General features: G+C 43.3%; 3 protein-coding genes across 3 annotated transcripts; all 3 read right to left on the reverse strand.

Annotated features, from left to right (window-relative positions):
• Nucleotides 1–176: 176 nt before the first annotated feature.
• LOC136195466 (GREB1-like protein) lies at nt 177–3,366 on the reverse strand. Its single transcript, XM_065984792.1, has 2 exons — nt 3,313–3,366; nt 177–3,252 (listed from the first exon to the last, which is right to left on the reverse strand). Exons 1-2 carry the CDS (start codon nt 3,364–3,366, stop codon nt 697–699), a joined length of 2,610 nt encoding a protein of 869 aa, XP_065840864.1. The 3' UTR covers nt 177–696.
• Nucleotides 3,324–13,737, reverse strand: LOC136195526 (uncharacterized). The gene is made up of 3 exons (XM_065984859.1): nt 13,521–13,737; nt 5,278–5,576; nt 3,324–5,226 (listed from the first exon to the last, which is right to left on the reverse strand). The coding sequence occupies exons 1-3, from the start codon at nt 13,735–13,737 to the stop codon at nt 4,255–4,257; spliced, it is 1,488 nt and encodes a 495-aa protein (XP_065840931.1). The 3' UTR covers nt 3,324–4,254.
• Nucleotides 13,394–17,239, reverse strand: LOC136195533 (ubiquitin carboxyl-terminal hydrolase 9X-like). Its single transcript, XM_065984872.1, has 17 exons — nt 16,958–17,239; nt 16,792–16,900; nt 16,577–16,735; nt 16,477–16,524; nt 16,291–16,406; nt 16,079–16,243; nt 15,939–16,032; nt 15,747–15,885; nt 15,517–15,669; nt 15,362–15,466; nt 15,211–15,308; nt 14,765–15,035; nt 14,591–14,708; nt 14,426–14,513; nt 14,318–14,355; nt 14,123–14,260; nt 13,394–14,069 (listed from the first exon to the last, which is right to left on the reverse strand). The coding sequence occupies exons 3-8, from the start codon at nt 16,643–16,645 to the stop codon at nt 15,757–15,759; spliced, it is 621 nt and encodes a 206-aa protein (XP_065840944.1). The 5' UTR covers nt 16,646–16,735; nt 16,792–16,900; nt 16,958–17,239; the 3' UTR covers nt 13,394–14,069; nt 14,123–14,260; nt 14,318–14,355; nt 14,426–14,513; nt 14,591–14,708; nt 14,765–15,035; nt 15,211–15,308; nt 15,362–15,466; nt 15,517–15,669; nt 15,747–15,756.
• Nucleotides 17,240–22,143: the final 4,904 nt, after the last annotated feature.

A 22,143-nucleotide genomic window follows, 5' to 3' on the forward strand; every position in this document is an offset into this window, starting at 1 on the left:
CCTGGCCATAGGGATTGGACTTTGAAATGCGCCATACGGATGTATGTAGAATCCGCTCTCTAGATTTGCTGTGCGAGCGTCCGAAATTGCAAAATGTCCGGAAGCCGAGGTCCTACAGCTACGAAAGACATGATATCGTAAAAGCCATAAGTAAAATAGAACGAAAACGCCAACGAAATGTTTTTTGGGAATTTTCTATGCGACACGAGCTGCCCCATTTAACAGGTAGAATTGATAAAGAAATACAGATGCATAATTGCTACAAGATACGTGCTACGTATACACATGTGCATGTGAGCTATTTACAAGATCTTTGCATGGAGTGTGCTTGGAGTAGTAAAGCCTATATTTCGATGCGTAGAAGAATGTAACGACTAATCTAGTTCAATCTTAACATCTTGTTTGGAGGACGTGAAGCATCTTCATCTTTAGGCGACAAAGAAAGATCTCGTTTACGTTGATTCCTTTTTTTATAGTTCCCTTTACTGACAATAACAACCAAAACACTGTAAGCGCTGTCTGGTTTGTGGTAACATGTCCAGCAGACATCGCACTGATCCACTTTGATTTTACATCTGCCTAGAAACTCTATTATGCTATTTTTTGTGTTTAGCTCTAGCTTTAGAGCTATTTTAATAGGCAAAGCCCAGGCAAATTCTATTTCAGAACGTTTTCGATGAATATGATTTTCTAAGTCTAGTTGAAGAAAAAGACCAACCGAATCTTGCCAACTGGATAGAATGTCGTTGTCAATAAATGACAGAAAAGTAGAAGATTTTTCCTTTCGCTTGGATCGACGATCTTGCCTACTTCGAATTTTTCAAATCTGCGTTTTATTTTCTTTAAGTGCCTTGAAGACATATCTTTTATCATGTGCTGGTAGCATGGAGAGAACGAATCGTACTCATATGTCAAACTTTTAAGAAGTTCCCCAAGCCCTTTCTTCAGTGAATTGTGGTGGCAGCGACACTTATGCAGAGGTAAAGTTTCTTCACCGAGTAGCTCTGATGTAGAATCGCCTAAATTGTCTCCTTCTTGCGGTGAAACGGCTGTATCAGACGAATCAGAAATAACTATAAAGTCGCGTTTTGGCTTTTTCGCTTTTAGCCATGGCCCTGTGAACGGTTTCACGCAAGATGCTGCAGATAGATCCACACCTTTAACGGGAGCTCTATAAACCTCCGATCGTTGTTGTTCCGTCGAAGGTTTTACGCCGAATGCCACAGATAGGCTCGCGCGTTTGACGGGCGATCTAACAGACGCTGGTGTTTTTGGTTCTCCAGAAGGTTTTACGCCGGTTGCCACAAATGCATCACGACCTTCGATGGGCGCTTTAACAAACGCAAATCGCCCGTATTTGCAGCATAACAATTGCTTCGCATCGCAGTCGTCGCAGAACATGACGTCTTCCAAAAAGGGGGTAGGCATGAAGAAAACTTTCTTTTCAAAAGTCGCTTTCACGTTCAAGAGGTAAAGAGCACCAAGTCTCCCGTGACGAAAAGGCGGTCTTTTGTAACCGAGACGATCAAACTTCATTCCAAGAACGCCATACTTATCTTGTTTGCCAGAATATTCGATGACTTTTCCGCTAAGGGAACTTTGTTGCAGTTCTTCTGGTAATTCTGCCACAGGATCAAATTGATTCCAGAGGTGAGAAAGGACTGTCGTCAAGTACGTTTTCTTCATCTTCATTTGGTCTCTTTTAGAAAAATCAATGCAATACAGCGAAGAAACGTTGTCGTCCATGTGAAAGGCAAATTCCAGGCCTAGCGCATGAGCAAATAACTGCATAAACAGTCGAGCAAATCCAATTCTGCTCTCGTTATCTTCAGCGTGCGTGTACTTGTAATCTAGCTGCTTTTGCAAATCTTCTGGCAACTTAAAACGTGTTGGTAACTGTATTATAACATGGAATTTTCCCCAAACAGTTTGATATGCCTGAAATTCACTTTGCCTAATAACCAAAGCAAATAACGGTTTAAAAACCGATCCTCTTTTGAGTGAGTGCGAGAAGTTCAACAGCGCTCTATGAGCTCGTTTGTGCGAAGGAATAAAAACCCATTTGAAATCTCGGAGGGCTTCAGGACTACCACTCTTAAGAGCTAATCTAAAGTTTTCGAACGAAGGTCCTCCAGGTACTGAAATAGTCACCTTTTCAATTTCAAAGTCTTTTAACTTGTCAAACTTCCGCCCTAAAGTTACTAAGTCAAAATGAGCTTCTCTTCTAGCAGGATAACAAACGAGGCAGTTTGTAGCGGCGTGATAATCAGAATAGCTTCTGACGTTGTGCATTTCTTCTTCCCACTCCACAACAAAATCACTTCTTTCTCTCCTACGCGGGGCTACATCACGCGTGTCTCTCCCAATTAACTTAGGATAGAATGCGTTTATAATATTTTTAACAAGTTCGGAGCGTTTTTCGTTCGGATTATAGTGCCGTAATTTTTCGTACTTTGACGAAGAGAGTTCATACTTCAATCGACGTGCTGTTTCCCACGTAAATTTTGCGTAATGAGGATAGATCCATTCCGCTTCATCAAATAATGCTTCACTATCGAAGGCTTCCTCATCCTTTTCGGTTTCAGTATCAAAGTTTCCACAGTCAATTAATTCTGAATCCTCGTCTCGACAGATTTTGCTTCTCAGATCTTCCAAAAACTTCAAGTAAGTGCCCGTTTTTCCGATTTGAGGCTCCGCCTGAAGCAAAAGACGATTTTCCAGAATGCCTTTTGGGTCGTACGTGTTCTTATAATCACAACTTGACGATCTAGCTTCATGACGAAGCCAGCGAACACGGAACGGTAGATCTTTCTCCTGTTCCCATTTACGTTTGTCTTTGGTTACAGCCATCTTTGCGTCGGGAATCATGTCGATTGCAGTAAAAGAAGCGCAGCTTTTAACGTGTTTATAAAGATCATTGTACAGTGCCTTTCCCACTATTGCAAAAGGCTCATTTGCTTTCTCTTTCCTGTCAACATACCGACAAAGCCTTCCCAGTTCCTGCATCGTTTGCGTTATAGTAACTTGTACTGTCTCATTTTTAAACAATCTCAAATCCATGGCATTCAAAGTATGAGGAAAGGTGTCTCCCATTCGCGCTTTTTTCACTAGGATTAGCAAGCAGGGTACAAACTCCAAATCCAGATAGGTTTTAAAAAGGTGATGTTGATGTTTGCAGCCAGCACATTTAAGTGGATCCTCAGCCGCTGGCTTGAAGTCTAAGCATAAGCATTGACCTTTAGCCTCAGCTGACTAGCAACGGCCAAACTGAGATTGCATTTGGAATTCCTCGACACGAAGCAAATTTTTCACTTCCTCGTTTATATCCCTCTTTCCGAAGTCACAAATCACAAAGAACGAGTGCATGTTTTTGCCGACGGAACGGCATTTTGAAACACGTAAAGCTAATCTGATATTCTCAGCCGTTTTTTCGCCCATCTTTTTAGACTTGACGCGAGCAATTTTAATAGACGGCTTCTGAAAGATTAAATCGAGCAAAATTGCAAGAGTTGGAACGCAAAGTAGAACTTTGCTAAAGAGAGTCGGCCGCTCATAATGAGGATGCAGCAGTTGTATCATAGTAGAAACATCGGCAGAATCGGCAGAAGGCAAAAATAGCGCATCGCTGAAGTTTTTCAAATCAGATTTCAGTTCCTCTGTTATATTTTTTCTTTTTAGACACCCAAACAATGTTTTACTTGTTTCCAAAGCAAACGCTTCACAAAATTTTTCAAAAGCGGATTTTTCTTCTTCACTCATTAGTTCCTGCTTAAATTCATTCAGAAAATCGGCCAATAAGCCCCGCTCGAAGGGTACTTCTATAAGCATCTTGTCTATAAGCGTCTCGGATTTGTCTGAAAACAGCCAAAGAAGAAGGAAAGCATACTCCCAAGAAAGAACAACGTCTGAATCAGCGGCTTTCGTTTTAAAGAAGTCCAGTTCTTGCATCCTTCCCAAAATAGCATAAAACCTTTCGTCTGTTTTGATGAGCCGATTTTCATGTTTATCTCTCATCAGGCTATTAATATAATAATTGAGTGAGAGATACCGCTTGGAACTGCCAACCATTTCTCCTCCAGCTTCCTTTTCACGCACTTTGATGACATCAATTTGAAAAGCACAGTTTCGAGGCAGCTGTTTGACTTGGTGCTGAGACAGTTGCTCAACACCCGCTGCTTTACGGATCTTGCAATTCCCTTCTTTATCTATCTTTTCCGCTTTCAGGTAGACACCTATTAATTTCGAGGCGGCCTTTCATGAAACGACGCCCATTCCTGAATCTAAAACCGCTTCAAAGTCAAAACAATAGTCTGAACTGTCATCTTGACAGAGAGCAATTACGTCAGTATCGAATTCACGCATTCTTGAACGAAGATTTGTACCAGCAAACAAACCAAAAATTCGGCCAACTTTGTTAGTTTCCTCATCATATTCGTACAAACGAACATTTTGTCCTGAAACTGATTGCGATCCGTCAATATAAACCAGGCTTTCAACAGAAGATGCCACTACATTGTGACTTCCTTTTTGAACACCTACACAACACTCGCCATTTATAGTTGAGAGGCGAACGGCACAGCCTTTCTGAAACTGCTCTAAAATCAATTCTGCCCAATGAACGACATGTACTTCCTTTTTCGTTTTTGAGCCAAGATCTTGGTAATATACTTGAGGAATCCGAGAATTGATTGTGAGTAAATTAAACGGCGTCGCCGATACTTGAAGAACGACAACGTCCTCATGTTTGCCCCAGGTATTAACAAACTCATCGAAGGCTTTTTGGGTTTTTTTCGCAGACAGATTGCCGTCCTCAACCTCTTTAGCTTTGACGGTCCCCCAGTGGCTTTCATCAGCTATAACAAGAAAAAGAGTTCTACCCGAGTCTGATTTCTCTCTCTCAGCTTCTTCCACTTTATCACGAAACTCCTTCACTGAGTCTTTTTCCTCATCGGCAAGTTGATACTTTAAAATTCGCTTCTTACCATAACGTTTTCTATCCTCTTCATTAAGAGAAAGAGGAACAATTCCAGCTTTAGGATGAAGTAGACGTTCAAGCGTCTGATTTCGTAAAGAATTAAATTTTGCCGTGAAAATAAGGAAATCAAATTTGCTATAGACATCAGATATGTTTTTCATACTTTTGTAATGGGTTTTCAGAATTCTTTTGAGCCGGCCAAACAACACGCCTGCCATAAGCTTCTGGTCAGGGTAGTAAATAGCTTGACTCTAATAAGTTAAGCTATGAGACACGAGATGGAGAAATGTCCAATTTCTTACTCCAAGAACTCTCTCCTCCGAAGAGAGTAAGATGGCGTAAGCATTTTCACAGCCTGGCGCCTTCTGTAAAATTCTTCGAAAGACAAGGTAATCCTCCTTTTGGCGGCTCACGAGAGACCGCAGGAGTTTGTGGCTCTGCTCTGCAGGAGTAAGGCATCTTTTTATGTCTTCACATTCAGCTTTAGTAATCAATTTCTCAATCAAAAGTTCGTCAAGAATGAGAGAAGGAATTAAAGCTTCAGAAAGTTCGTGAAAAACATGACCAGGCAGGACCACTTCATCCCAAGGGTGAGAAATATCTGAATCTTCCCATAATTTACGGAGCTTCGTACGGGGCCTGCGTTTCCAATGCGGGACCTCGCGTTTTCGCCTTCAAATTTCGCCGCCCGACGCCGCCGTGACCGCGCTTCGATCGCGCCGCTGCGCTTCGAACGCCCTTCCGCGCAATCGATTGAACGCGCGATCGTCGGGACCCCCGCCGCGGATCCTCCTCCGCCGCCGCTTTCCCGAGCCGCCGATCGCGCCGGAATTCCAAACGCGACGTCTCGCGCGGGTTCTCTACCGGTCCGAATCGAGCAATCGCCGCCGTGAAGTCGCGTTTCGCCCCAATTCGAATCGCCTTAGAGTGCGCTATGCATATTTTCTCCGCCGCCATCTTCCTTTGTCTTTCCGTTTTTCCATGGCTTCTTCCGCGCGAAAGCGACCTCGCTGCGAGGTTCCAGCGACTCCTGGTAGAGTGCCCTGCCCTTGCAATACGTGTATCCCTGATGCATGTTTCCCCCCTGAGTTAAGTTTACCGCATAGTGGAATTTGCAGTGTACCATTCCCTGCTTGCAGAGTACGTATCACTGATGCATGTTTTTGTGCAATTGACACTGTACCACTTCCTGCTTGCAGGGTATGTATCCCTGATGCACGTTTTCCCCCTGAGTTTACTGCATACTGTGCGTAGTGCAATTCACAGTGTACCATGCCCTGCTTGCAGGGTATGTATCCCTGATGCATGTTTTCCCCCTGAGTTTACCGCATAGTGCAATTCGCAGGGTACCATGCCCTGCTTGCAGGGTATGTGTCCCTGATGCACGTTTTACCCCTGAGTTTACTGCATACTGTGCGTAGTGCAATTCACAGTGTACCATTCCCTGCTTGCAGGGTATGTATATCTGATGCATGTTTTCCTCCTGAGTTTATCGCATGGTGCAATTCGCAGTGTACCATGCCCTGCTTGCAGGGTATGTATCCCTGATGCACGTTTTCCCCCTGAGTTTACTGCATACTGTACATAGTGAGTTTACTGCATACTGTGCGTAGTGCAATTCGCAGTGTACCATTCCCTGCTTGCAGAGTACGTATCACTGATACATGTTTTTGTGCAATTGACACTGTACCACTTCCTGCTTGCAGGGTATGTATCCCTGATGCACGTTTTCCCCCTGAGTTTACTGCATACTGTGCGTAGTGCAATTCACAGTGTACCATTCCCTGCTTGCAGGGTATGTATCCCTGATGCATGTTTTTCGCCTGAGTTTAATACCGCATAGTGCAATTCACAGTGTACCATGCCCTGCTTGCAGGGTATGTATCCCTGATGCATGTTTTCCCCCTGAGTTTACCGCATAGTGCAATTCGCTGGGTACCATGCCCTGCTTGCAGGGTATGTGTCCCTGATGCACGTTTTACCCCTGAGTTTACTGCATACTGTGCGTAGTGCAATTCACAGTGTACCATTCCCTGCTTGCAGGGTATGTATCCCTGATGCATGTTTTCCTCCTGAGTTTATCGCATGGTGCAATTCGCAGTGTACCATGCCCTGCTTGCAGGGTATGTATCCCTGATGCACGTTTTCCCCCTGAGTTTACTGCATACTGTACATAGTGCAATTCACAGTCTACCATTCCCTGCTTGCAGGGTATGTATCCCTGATGCAGTCTACTATTCCCCGCTTGCAGGGTATGTATCCCTGATGCATGTTTTCCTCCTGAGTTTACCGCATAGTGCAATTCGCAGGGTACCATGCCCTGCTTGCAGGGTATGTGTCCCTGATGCACGTTTTCCCCCTGAGTTTACTGCATACTGTACATCGTGCAATTCACAGTGTACCATTCCCTGCTTGCAGGGTATGTATCCCTGATGCATGTTTTCCTCCTGAGTTTATCGCATTGTGCAATTCGCAGTGTACCATGCCCTGCTTGCAGGGTATGTATCCCTGATGAACGTTTTCCCCCTGAGTTTACTGCATACTGTACATAGTGCAATTCACAGTCTACCATTCCCTGCTTGCAGGGTATGTATCCCTGATGCAGTCTACTATTCCCTGCTTGCAGGGTATGTATCCCTGATGCATGTTTTCCTCCTGAGTTTACCGCATAGTGCAATTCGCAGGGTACCATGCCGTGCTTGCAGGGTATGTGTCCCTGATGCACGTTTTCCCCCTGAGTTTACTGCATACTGTACATCGTGCAATTCACAGTGTACCATTCCCTGCTTGCAGGGTATGTATCCCTGATGCATGTTTTTCGCCAGAGTTTAATACCGCATAGTGCAATTCGCAGTGTACCATGCCCTGCTTGCAGGGTATCTATCCCTGATGCACGTTTTCCCCCTCAGTTTACTGCATACTGTACATAGTGCAATTCACAGTCTACCATTCCCTGCTTGCAGGGTATGTATTCCTGATGCATGTTTTTCGCCTGAGTTTAATGCTGCATAGTGCAATTCGCAGTGTACCATGCCCTGCTTCCGGGTATGTATCCCTGATTCGTGTTTTCCCCCTGAGTTTACAGCATATTGCAGTTCACTTGCGTGGCAGCTTTAAATGATGGGAAGATAAACGATGTGCCGATTTTGAAAAGACAAAATCGTTAAACTCATCTTTGCTGCGAAATAGAATTAGGTTAATTTGCCCGGTTGCGGCTCTTGGACAAGGACCGGTCTATTCACAGCTGCAAAGCGGCTCCGGTCTATTAGTAGCGCTGGAAACGAGAGAGGTTATTTCGCATCTTCAGTAGGCTGGACCATATGCAACAGCTAAACGCGCGACTACTGCGCAGATTGATCTGAGCAGTGAATTGACCGACGCGACTACTGCTGCTGCTGTTTCTTCTGCTGCTGCATGCAGCGATTAGCCCGGTTGGAGCAGCTGTGAATAGATCGTGACCGTCTGCTTCTGCTGCGATGGGACCGCGCGATTTGGTAGAGGAGCGGTTTACTTATATGCCGAGGCCCGCTACTGAAGCTTTTTTAGTGGGCAAGGACTATCATGTACAGCAGTTACGAATGACTTACGACCGGATTCAGCGCTGCTGCAAATTACCAAGGATCGGCTGCTGTACATGGACCCGACCGATTACCGAATGTCCAAATAGATGACAAAATAGTTACGATATGTTAATCGGGCGCCTCCAAACAAACCAAGTTGGTTTACAGCGTAGGAAATGACCAGAGTATACAGCCTGCATGAGATTTCTCCTTGAATAGCTTTTGCGGCTGTAAATGAGCTTCGACAAGAAACTGCAGCTGTATTCCAATAAGCTAACGCGGGTAAAAAAGCCGTAGCTAGCCCACGTAGGTCGAATTGCAGCGGCGCTTAAGAGACCCGATTCGTGCATTAGAGATATAGCGTTAGAGATATATAGCAGAATAGTCGTAACGGTCGCAGAAAAACCGGCCTATCAGCGAGCGGCACTGCGGGTTGACAACACGCTGTAAAATGCCGTTAGAATATTGCAAGAAACGGCCGAATAAGCATAATTTCATATGCGCTCATGTCTGAATACAAACGCCTAAACAACCCGTTCGATGAACGGGTAAATCAGCTAGTCTTCCCATAATTTACGGAGCTTCGTACGGGGCCTGCGTTTCCAATACGGGACGTCGCGTTTTCGCCTTCAAATTTCGCCGCCGGACGCAGCCGAAACCGCGCGTCGATCGCGCCGATGCGCTCCGAACGCCCTTCCGCGCAATCGATTGAACGCGCGATCGTCGGGACCCCCGCCGCGGATCCTCCTCCGCCGCCGCTTTCCCGAGCCGCCGATCGCGCCGGAATTCAAAACGCGACGTCTCGCGCGGGTTCTCTACCGGTCCGAATCGAGCAATCGCCGCCGTGAAGTCGCGTTTCGCCCCAATTCGAATCGCCTTAGAGTGCGCTATGCATATTTTCTCCGCCGCCATCTTCCTTTGTCTTTCCGTTTTTCCATGGCTTCTTCCGCGCGAAAGCGACCTCGCTGCGAGGTTCCAGCGACTCCTGGTAGAGTGCCCTGCCATTGCAATACGTGTATCCCTGATGCATGTTTCCCCCCTGAGTTAAGTTTACCGCATAGTGGAATTCGCAGTGTACCATTCCCTGCTTGCAGAGTACGTATCACTGATGCATGTTTTTGTGCAATTGACACTGTACCACTTCCTGCTTCCAGGGTATGTATCCTTCAACAGAAAACACATTGAGTACCTAAAACAGAAAACATATTGAGTACCTACAACAGAAAACACATTGAGTACCTACAACAGAAAACATATTGAGTACCTAAAACAGAAAACATATTGAGTACCTGCAACAGAAAACACATTGAGTACCTTCAACAGAAAACACATTCAGTACCTTCAACAGAAAACACATTCAGTACCTTCAACAGAAAACATATTGAGTACCTACAACAGAAAACACATTGAGTACCTACAACAGAAAACATATTGAGTACCTAAAACAGAAAACATATTGAGTACCTACAACAGAAAACACATTGAGTACTTACAACAGAAAACACATTCAGTACCTTCAACAGAAAAAAAATTGAGTACCTTCAACAGAAAACACATTGAGTACCTTCAACAGAAAACACATTGAGTACCTTCAACAGAAAACACATTGAGTACCTACAACAGAAAACACATTCAGTACCTTCAACAGAAAACACATTGAGTACCTTCAACAGAAAACACATTGAGTACCTACAACAGAAAACACATTGAGTACCTTCAACAGAAAACACATTCAGTACCTACAACAGAAAACACATTCAGTACCTTCAACAGAAAACACATTGAGTACCTTCAACAGAAAACACATTGAGTACCTTCAACAGAAAACACATTGAGTACCTTCAACAGAAAACACATTGAGTACCTACAACAGAAAACACATTCAGTACCTTCAACAGAAAACACATTGAGTACCTTCAACAGAAAACACATTGAGTACCTACAACAGAAAACACATTGAATACCTACAACAGAAAACACATTGAGTACCTTCAACAGAAAACACATTGAGTACCTTCAACAGAAAACACATTGAGTACCTTCAACAGAAAAGACATTCAGTACCTACAACAGAAAACACATTCAGTACCTTCAACAGAAAACACATTGAGTACCTACAACAGAAAATACGTTGAGTACCTACAACAGAAAACACATTAAGTACCTACAACAGAAAACATATTGAGTACCTACAACAGAAAACACATTGAGTACCTTCAACAGAAAACACATTGAGTACCTACAACAGAAAACACATTGAGTACCTTCAACAGAAAACACATTCAGTACCTTCAACAGAAAACACATTGAGTACCTTCAACAGAAAACACATTGAGTACCTTCAACAGAAAACACATTGAGTACCTTCAACAGAAAACACATTGAGTACCTACAACAGAAAACACATTCAGTACCTTCAACAGAAAACACATTGAGTACCTTCAACAGAAAACACATTGAGTACCTACAACAGAAAACACATTGAGTACCTTCAACAGAAAACACATTCAGTACCTACAACAGAAAACACATTCAGTACCTTCAACAGAAAACACATTGAGTACCTACAACAGAAAATACGTTGAGTACCTACAACAGAAAACACATTGAGTACCTACAACAGAAAACATATTGAGTACCTAAAACAGAAAACATATTGAGTACCTACAACAGAAAACACATTGAGTACCTTCAACAGAAAACACATTGAGTACCTACAACAGAAAACACATTCAGTACCTTCAACAGAAAACACATTCAGTACCTTCAACAGAAAACACATTGAGTACCTTCAACAGAAAACACATTCAGTACCTTCAACAGAAAACACATTCAGTACCTAAAACAGAAGACATATTGAGTACCTACAACAGAAAACACATTGAGTACCTACAACAGAAAACACATTCAGTACCTTCAACAGAAAACACATTGAGTACCTACAACAGAAAACACATTCAGTACCTTCAACAGAAAACACATTCAGTACCTTCAACAGAAAAGACATTGAGTACCTACAACAGAAAACATATTCAGTACCTTCAACAGAAAACACATTGAGTATCTACAACAGAAAACATATTGAGTACCTACAACAGAAAACACATTGAGTACTTTCAACAGAAAACACATTGAGTACCTACAACAGAAAACACATTCAGTACCTTCAACAGAAAACACATTCAGTACCTTCAACAGAAAACATATTGAGTAACTTCAACAGAAAACACATTGAGTACCTTCAACAGAAAACACATTGAGTACCTTCATCAGAAAACACATTCAGTACCTTCAACAGAAAACACATTGAGTACCTGAAACAGAAAACATATTGAGTACCTACAACAGAAAACACATTGAGTACCTACAACAGAAAACACATTGAGTACCTACAACAGAAAACATATTGAGTAACTTCAACAGAAAACACATTCAGTACCTACAACAGAAAACATATTGAGTACCTTCAACAGAAAACATATTGAGTACCTACAACAGAAAACACATTGAGTACCTTCAACAGAAAACACATTCAGTACCTTCAACAGAAAACACATTGAGTATCTAAAACAGAAAACATATTGAGTACCTACAACAGAAAACACATTGAGTACCTACAACAGAAAACATATTGAGTACCTAAAACAGAAAACATATTGAGTACCTACAACAGAAAACACATTGAGTACCTTCAACAGAAAACACATTGAGTACCTACAACAGAAAACACATTCAGTACCTTCAACAGAAAACACATTCAGTACCTTCAACAGAAAACACATTGAGTACCTACAACAGAAAACACATTCAGTACCTTCAACAGAAAACACATTGAGTACCTACAACAGAAAACATATTGAGTACCTACAACAGAAAACACATTGAGTACTTTCAACAGAAAACACATATTGCAGTTCACTTGCGTGGCAGCTTTAAATGATGGGAAGATAAACGATGTGCCGATTTTGAAAAGACAAAATCGTTAAACTCATCTTTGCTGCGAAATAGAATTAGGTTAATTTGCCCGGTTGCGGCTCTTGGACAAGGACCGGTCTATTCGCAGCTGCAAAGCGGCTCCGGTCTATTAGTAGCGCTGGAAACGAGAGAGGTTATTTCGCATCTTCAGTAGGCTGGACCATATGCAACAGCTAAACGCGCGACTACTGCGCAGATTGATCTGAGCAGTGAATTGACCGACGCGACTACTGCTGCTGCTGTTTCTTCTGCTGCTGCATGCAGCGATTAGCCCGGTTGGAGCAGCTGTGAATAGATCGTGACCGTCTGCTTCTGCTGCGATGGGACCGCGCGATTGGGTAGAGGAGCGGTTTACTTATATGCCGAGGCCCGCTACTGAAGCTTTTTTAGTGGGCAAGGACTATCATGTACAGCAGTTACGAATGACTTACGACCGGATTCAGCGCAGCTGCAAATTACCAAGGATCGGCTGCTGTACATGGACCCGACCGATTACCGAATGTCCAAATAGATGACAAAATAGTTACGATATGTTAATCGGGCGCCTCCAAACAAACCAAGTTGGTTTACAGCGTAGGAAATGACCAGAGTATACAGCCTGAGATTTCACCTTGAATAGCTTTTGCGGCTGTAAATGAGCTTCGACAAGAAACTGCAGCTGTATTCCAATAAGCTAACGCGGGTAAAAAAGCCGTAGCTAGCCCACGTAGGTCGAATTGCAGCGGCGCTTAAGAGACCCGATTCGTGCATTAGAGATATAGCGTTAGAGATATATAGCAGAATAGAGTCGTAACAGTCGCAGAAAAACCGGCCTATCAGCGAGCGGCACTGCGGGTTGACAACACGCTGTAAAATGCCGTTAGAATATTGCAAAACGGCCGAATAAGCATAATTTCATATGCGCTCATGTCTGAATACAAACGCCTAAACAACCCGTTCGATGAACGGGTAAATCAGCTAGTAGCGTCTATGTATGAGTCACGAGTACTAAGATTTCGTACGAGACAAACCGCAGCCTGTTGCCATATAGAAACGGATAAAGAGTTGTATGGAAAAGTAGATCAACGGCAACGCCCTTATTGAAACGAGCATGCGCTTTTCACAAGTTTCATTTTCACCATTCGACCTTGGTGTGGTGTCTTGGCGTGGGTGCCACTTCCAATTAAGTTCATCGTTGTGCATTAGTACTTCTCCCTCACTCTGAAACGTTTTATAACCGTATTTCATATGAGCACTTACGTAAAATTGGGGCGTAGTCGCTTTTCTCCGTCGCAGTTCTTCTTTGATATCGCGAAAGATCGAGCGTACATTGCGCGAACTTCAGGGCAAGGTGCGAAAGCGCGTTTGGTGAAACAACTGATCGATTGATGAACGACCAATAGGATCGCAGGAACGAGTTTGGCGCGTGCCATTGGTGTAAAGAAGCCGTACCCTCCATCATCTCGCTCCATGGGTAGTCAATTCCGCTTATGAATAGATTCGACGTGACGAATTAGTGCTCCCTTGCGATCAATTTCTGACTGGTCTGGTTTACCAGTTTGAACGCACGATCAAAATATCTAACCATAAAAAGAATTGTCAATAAATTTCTTTATCTCGCTAAGCGACGGACTTCTTCCATAACCTTAGGACGATGAAGACTGACAACCTAGGAAAACGACCAAAAAGACAAGCAAACCTTTTAGACCCATTTGAAACAGGCCTCCCTATCGCAGGGAAACACGGCTCTCTTAGCCAAACAGATCCAAATCTAAAAAAAGCGTCTAACAGAAATTCTTCTAAGGACAGTACTTCTTATATCTATTACCCTGATAGATTGGCTCAAAGAAAGGTACAGCTTCCCCTCTTTGAGGACGAATATAGAATGAAAAAATTCACTGCAAGGAGTCAAGTAGCCTTTATCTCTTTCATTTACTTGAGAAACGTCAGTCGGTCATTCACCTGCCGTTCGTGATTCGTTCTACCGTCGAGGACGATGTCCTCGGAAGTTGCGCCAAGATTGACTGCAGCGCGAAAAAGAAATAATCGTTTGCTCGAAATGTATCAAATATTCAATTTCAAGTTCAAAGGATTTTCTCACTTTGTATGTAGCATTCCAAATTGTTTCAGAAGTTCGAACATACTTGATTGGGAGTCAAAATGCTGAATCATGTCCTGCCTATAGTAGTATTCCGAATGGCCAGTGGTTCGTGCGGTGCCTAATTTCCATCATGTATCAATGTGCCCCCCTCATAAAAAACTCTATTCCTGATACCTCAATGTACGTGGTGAAAATGTCTCGCATCATCTTGATCGCTGGAAGGACCCACGTGTCGCTCTTCAACTCGGCAAGGCATCGTTCAATCCACAAACGTCTGTGCTGATCTAGTTCCTGGATGAAAAGTACTGTCATACACGTTATTACCATATATGTATACTGCTGCACAGCTGTAGTCTAATATTCTGATATGGGCATTTACAACTTCATCCATTATTTCGGTAGGGCAGTCTTCGGAATGGGCTAAGTTCCATAGCAATCCCAGTACCTAGATAAGAAATAGGAACCGTATATAAACACTATGAGACGATAAGCCCTTTCAGGGAGGAGTCGGGCTACTCGCACACGACGAGTATCACACTACTACGTAGACTAGCCACCATACACTGAGCAACGGAGGCACAACCGACAACAACAAGATTTAAATAATAATTACATGGTACCTTTTAACCATCACGCCGTCTTTGTCGTCTTCAGCTAATCGCCGTCTCAATTCGATCATTTTCTCTTTTTGAAGCATTCCGGCTTGCAACCAATTCTCCTAAACATCGAAAATGGACCAATTTAAAACGACAAACCAATCCGAAAATGCACCTGAAAACAATGAAAAAGATAATCAAGCTGCTTAGAAGAAAAATTGCACGCCAACTTCGCCAAAGGATCGTGTATGTTCTTCACGATCGCATCATGCTTTGCACCCTACAGCAGGCGTAGAACTTACAAACAAAACGTCTCGTCTCCGTAACAACCTGAGCGGCCCAAATGGCATCCAAATCCGCCTGATTCAACGCGTTCTGTCGAATCATGAACTGCAAAATTTTCTCCAGTTTCTCGACGTATTGAGGCTGGTGAAGATTGTCGCGCAAGACAACAGTCAAGACTTCGTTTTTCTTGATCTACAACTGAACGAGACGGGAAAAGAGGCGAAAGCAGTCTTTGAAAGAAAGAAACGAAGACCTCTCTCTCCCCTATATCTTACCACTAGCGTTTCAGCGCCGACAGTTTCGTCCTTCTCTTATTGTCGTCCGTACGACGAAGAACCGTACGACGCTAAGCCCATTTTGTTGACTTCGTTGAGAGCGTTCATTTTTCCATTGAAGGACGATATTTGAAGGAGCCTGCGTATGGAATAAATGAGCGTATTTTTAAATTTATGAATCCACCTTCTTACCTCAATATCATCCTCATTCTCAACTCCTCCACTTTCTGAATCACCTCCTTGCGATCCGGATCGCCCCGATAAACAACTTTCAAAGACTTTCATACTAAATAGTTAAGTTGAAAAGTAGATTTTTTGGCGGGTGAACTAACTCGAAATAGAGACGAAAAGATTTGTTCTTCGCCTCGTTTTTCGCCTCCCTTTTCAAATCGTCGTCGGTGAGACTCTCCAACACGTCCAGCATTCGATCGGCGCACGGAATCACGTATTTTTGAAGGCATTCCAAAGTCAAAACGTGAGCGCAGCCGCCAAAAGGTCTAGAGAAAGAAATTATTAATGAGAGTCTAAAATTCTTTTCAAATACCGAATGAGCGCAGCCATGATTTTCACGTTCAGGTTGCTGCCTTCAAGTACGCGCTTTCGCAAGATCTCAAATCCGTTGTAGGATCCAAAGGCGTTCACAAAATCGACAAGCCAACCCTGGGGATAATGAAAAAAATATCCTTGTATTTAGAGACACGTATCTAGTGCAGTATGACCTCTTGCTTACCTTGGGTTTAGGTTTTGCCGGTTTTGCATAGACTACATCACTAAAAGCCTAAGGAAGAAGCGTTTTCTATTAGAACTTCTGGTGTTGATTAGTTTAGTACGTAATCAGAATTTTCAGACATTTTGGTGTTGTTGACAACGTGGAAGCGAGACGAAGAACTTAAGACCATTGCCAGAAGATCGAGAAGATGCAAGACGTCGTCATTCAACTTGAGAACGCAAAATTGAACAAGTCGAAGATTGTTCTCTTGAATGTTCTGCTATAAAAAATCTTCATCATTATATGTACGTGTATAAATTCGCAAAAATCCCAAACCTGAATTTCGGCATTCCACGAGCAGAAAGCCTGGTCAAAATTCTAACAAACGACGAATAGAGACCGTCTCTAAAGAATCTCTGACACGACTCGCTTTTAGAATCCAAGCCTGAGAGTAAGACAGGGTCTCCCTTAGAAAATCTAAACCCCTTCCATCTAAACTAACCTCTCTTGCACAACCGTATTGCAGCCAGAAGCAAGACCTCCAAATCGCCGCGAGGCGTCACAGGCACAATCCACTTCGTCCTATTCAAACTATCGTCCAATTTCTGCAACACTTTCACCAGAAAATCCGCATCGCAGGCGAAATTCTTCGTCATCCCTTTGCTAAAACCTACAAAGTGATTCACAGAGCGTGTTTCACACGTTGGGCAGCCTCAAACGAAGTAGAAACGACTCAATGTTCGATCAGCGACTGCAGAGAAATCTGCGACTCTCCTCCAGTAGCCTCGCGTGCGCCAGGCCCTTCTCCTCTGCTCCCGGATAAACCCGGGGAGGAGAAGGGCCTGGCGCACGCGAGGCTACTCCTCCAGCTAGCGAAGAGAATCGAGGACGAGCACGCTAAGATTCAAGATGGAGGGCGACAGAATTTATTCGTCGTTTCCCGGTTATTATCTTGTCGTATAGCTTCTAGCTTCCAAGAGCGCGACATTTGTGTGACCCTCTCATCGCTAGATATCTTTCGAGGTGTTTGCATAAAGCAATGGCGTCAAATGTGTCGACAGAATGTACGATCAATGCCAGGGAAGCCTTGACACTAAATCTCTTTTTTAGAACAGGTTTCCTAATGCTAGAGAGCAGCTCGACGGGCAGCAGTAAGCGATGCTATAGTGTATTCAGCATCACTTCTGTTACTGCGTAAAATGTCGACACTAAATCTGCGTCATAATAGGCCAATTTCTTTTCCAGGACAACGATGTCCTGAACAGCGCCAGAAAAAATTTTTTCATAACTATTATCAATGTATAGGCCAGAAAAAATTGTTTAATAATAATTTTGCTAAACTCAATTTCTTTTGAATGCTCTTTAATTAATTAGGACGTGTAATAATGACGAGTGTTAGAAACCGGTCATCACGCGTTCATTGCAAGCCTGAGAGCCTTATTGCAGTGAAAACAGTATTGCACGAATATAGAACACATCGCACTTGGCCAAGTGCAGTGTTAATAATCTGTATTTTATTTCAGTGCACGGAAGAACATGCGTGCACGAAAAAACAGTGGTGGACGACAGAGTAACATAATCATGAGTAAAACGTTTGCAGTACAAAATGAGGAACGATTCTTTGACAAACGGTTACAACTTCGATTGTCACATATCTTCATACCTTTCGACAACAGGATGGGTTAGAACGGTCTTTTCTTCCTCATTTACGTACACATTCAAACCAACGCCCCATTTGACGTTTGACTCCATTTCTCCAGTTTGGGACGAAATCCATTCTTCAGAAAATTCTCGTATTTGAAAAAATATTTCTGACTTTCTATTTGCCGAATCCCTTCTCTCTCATCGAACGGATTCAATTTCACTTCGACAATTATTCCGCATCTTTTCGAGTGCACCACGAAGTGAGGTCGCACGTCTTCTTCTAAAGCGAGATCAGAATGCACTTCTATGCTCCCGACGGCAGACAATGCCGCCAGAATATGTAAAGTTTTCCAGAGAGATAATAAATGAGTCTCAACAAAGTTACAAGGCATCTTGTCGCGTCCGTCTGGTTCAAAGATACGAGATGGGGGTTGCTCTAAAGTGGAGCCTAAATGACAGGCCCATTGAAAAACATCTTGGTTTTCCAGCGCTTTCGTAAACTTGTAGAACAACGAGCTTTCGTCCCCAATACTGTAGTGTGGCCTTGTAGACCTGGAAAAACCATACGAGGTATCTTCCGTTGGCCCCTTGCGACGATCCCTCCAGTGCCCCTGCCGAAGCAAATAGGTTACAAAACGAACGTGCAAGCTAAAATTATAGGTATATAAAGTTAATCATTATTTTTCAATTATTAGTGTTTATTATATCCCTCTATCCTACTTCATAAACGCTAAGTCTCTATGAAAATTAATGAATGGTCTGAGTGGAAATTGAAGGTAACTAAAGATGGACTGTAAATTAGAATGAAATTGAACAAAGTGAAAATAATTTTAAGATATGAATGACTTCTGTTTTTCTAATTAGATTAGAAGTTTCACGATGCTAATGATTATATGGATCATGGAACATTCTGACCACACCCACATTGTTGGCGTGGTCTTTACATAACTGTTCTTTGACACCTATAGCCTAGTGAATGAAAGACTTGTCTTTCGGCAGCTAAAGAGCCAATAACCACACCCATACTGGAGGCGGGGTCGCCACGAGGCGTATTTCGCAAATAAAACCTAGAAATGAATGGCGTACCATTTTCGAAGCTTACTGAATCTCGTTGCTGCCCACAGTTGAATGGACTTGGGAAAAAATATCCAAAAAAGGCCCCCCTTTTCACAAAAACAACTCATATCTTTCCAACGCTGTGCGTAACGCATACCTTGTCCCTTTCGTTTTACAAGCAGCGCCTCTCAGCAAAAGACTTCGTGCGATCGCGAAAGGGGCCCCTCTTCCATTGCGTCGCTTTAGAGCCTTCAGAATGCAGCGCGAGCAAGGCTTTCGGCAGTGATGAAACGAACAACGATCGATCGTTCGACGTAGCTGTTAATGGACGAGTTTTTCGGGCAAAAACGACTCGAATTTACCTATGAGCGCTTGCCATTGGTGCCTATAGTCGCTTTTCTTTGTCGCAGTTCTTCTCCGAGAGCGAGAAAGATCGAGCGGGTATCGTGCTAACTTCAGCAGCGCGGTGCGATCGGAGGAACGTTGTGTGCGAAGGCGTTCGGTGAGGCAACTGCCCGATCAATGCGGGTAACTGAACGACCAATAAGATCGCAGGGACGAGTTTGGCACGTGCCATTGATGTAAAATACTTACAGTCACATGGACAAAGACGCGGGAATCTGCGGGAATCAGCATAACGTTCACGTGATCAGACCTCAGACGTCGTACATACGTAAACGTCATCAGAAACCTAAACAGCAGAGATACACATATACATGTAGACTACAGCGCTTCAGCTTACAATTATTATTAGCTCATTAAACTATAATATAGAGAACATCATTAAATGCACTTGTAGAATTAATATCAAAAAATTTTAGAAAAATGCCCACTCGATCAACTAAATATCAAGCATTTTGCAACATTTCACTTACTTTTTTACAACGCGGTTTTTCACAGAGCTATATTTAGTGCACTTTAGCTATCTGTGATCATATTCTTTGTTTTAAGCGCCATCTGTCGTCACCTTGACGTCATCAACAAAATTTCTAACGCGCGCCAACACCAACCACGAAGAGCCCTGCGCTTTGAGCGACTTCCCTGCGAACGATCGAGCTGTAAGTGTGTACCAAGAGCGTGCCGAAGCTCACTCGCGACCAAGAAGTAAACCGGTTCTTTGTATATTTTCACAGAGGACCCCTAAACCGTTCATCGGGTTTAATCTTAGACCCACCCCCATGCATGAGCGATTATCGTTCACTGTTATTTCGTACGATGGGAATAATTGCTCGTCGATTTTAGAATCGAAGAAAAATGATGCAAAGATCAATGTTTGACAAGACAACGGAAGCTCTCGAGAACCAAGATATTTTCCAATGGGCTTGTCACATGGGTTCCGTTAAGGAGAACCTGCCATCTAAAATCTTTGAAGACGAGGGATTCGACGAGCGGGCTTCTAACCTTCTTGAGCTTCATTTATCTTCTCTCACGATTGCTTTGCGTATACTGATGGAACAATCTCACGGCTCCCTCGAAGTGCATCCTTCTCTCGCTCTAGAAGAAGGCGTGCGGCCTCACTTTGTCGTGCACTCGAAAAAATGCGGAATAATGGTCGAAGTGAAAATGAATCCGTCTGATGAGCGAGAGGGAATCAGGCAAATCGAAAGTCAGGAGTATTTTTCCAAGTATGAGAAATTCCTGAACATTCACGGCTTCCTTGCCAAATTGGCAAAATGGAGAAGCACGTCTAAGTGGAGCGTTGCCTTGAATGTTTACGTCAATGAAGAAGCGAAGGCTATTGTTGTCCGTCCTGTTGTCGAAAAGTATTGACGGTTTAACTGACTCTGTGAAAATCGAAATTAGAAGTTGTAAACCGTGTTGTCAAATCATCTTGCTGTTCCCCAATGTTTTTCTGATTCTGGGTATATACACTATATGTGTGCATGCATGTTGTGTCAATTGTGCAAAGGAATAGTTGAGTAAGTGTACTCTCTAGTGTCGTCTAAATGTCTGACAGACGTTCTTTCAAGACCCTAAGGTCTAACACTGTCAGTCAATTTTTGGAAATTCTTTCATACCCAGTTGAATTAAACAGGTACATCTTTTACGACAGTGAAGATCACTGTTTAATCCTTCACTGTTATTTTTTCCTAACGTTTAAAAACGTAAGATTTCTTCTATGCCTTCGATACAAAAGGGGCCTCACAAACATTATATCGACGTACACAAAAGTAAAAAAGCTCGTACATTCCGTGGAGTCTCCATAACGATAACACAATGGAACGATAGAATAGAAAGGACAGGTGAGGCCCCATTTGGGCATTCAGAATCACTCGGGCCACGATACTTTTTTCCGCAAGGGCCATTGTGAACTTCGTCCTTTAATCTTCATGGAGACCAACGTCTTAATTTTCGCTTGAGCAACGGAGAAAAGAGTTGGACTTACGACGGAGGGGGGCGAGCTTCGAATTCGTCTCTTCGGGGATAAGGAAACATTGAGACGCGTCAACTGGGCACACTAGGTGTAGGCCTTTAGAATATCGACTGACAGAATAATAACGTCGCGTCCACAAGTGTCTTGTCCTCCATCTTGAATCTTAGCGTGCTCGTCCTCGACTCTCTTCTCTCCGCTGCTCGATTTTTATGCATTTTGGACGATCGATTATGTCTTCGCGACTGAATATTGATCGAAATGAGGTAAAATCGTCGTCCAAGCGCCTCGATCCGACGTCGACAGTGCGTCGATCCAAGCACGCATTCGAAGCAGGTGAGCGAAAGTGTTCCTCTCCATTCCCACGAACACATGCAACGTAATTTTGGTCGTTTTATCGATTGTGCTCCCCCCCCCCCCCCCCCCCCCAAACTGAAATTGTACAGAGCTAGGGCTCGATATCTCGCGAATGCTCTATTTCGTTAAGCTTCGATCGAGTTCGCTGCGTTCTCTTCAGAAAGCGAACTTGTTCGAAAGCGTTTGAACGTTTTTGGTCGCTCTTTGTCGCGCTTTCGTCGCGTTTCGCGAGGCGTCGACGTCACATCCGGCTATACCAT

The sequence above is a fragment of the Oscarella lobularis genome, chromosome 14, assembly GCF_947507565.1.
Source record: "Oscarella lobularis chromosome 14, ooOscLobu1.1, whole genome shotgun sequence".
Lineage (NCBI taxonomy): Eukaryota > Metazoa > Porifera > Homoscleromorpha > Homosclerophorida > Oscarellidae > Oscarella > Oscarella lobularis.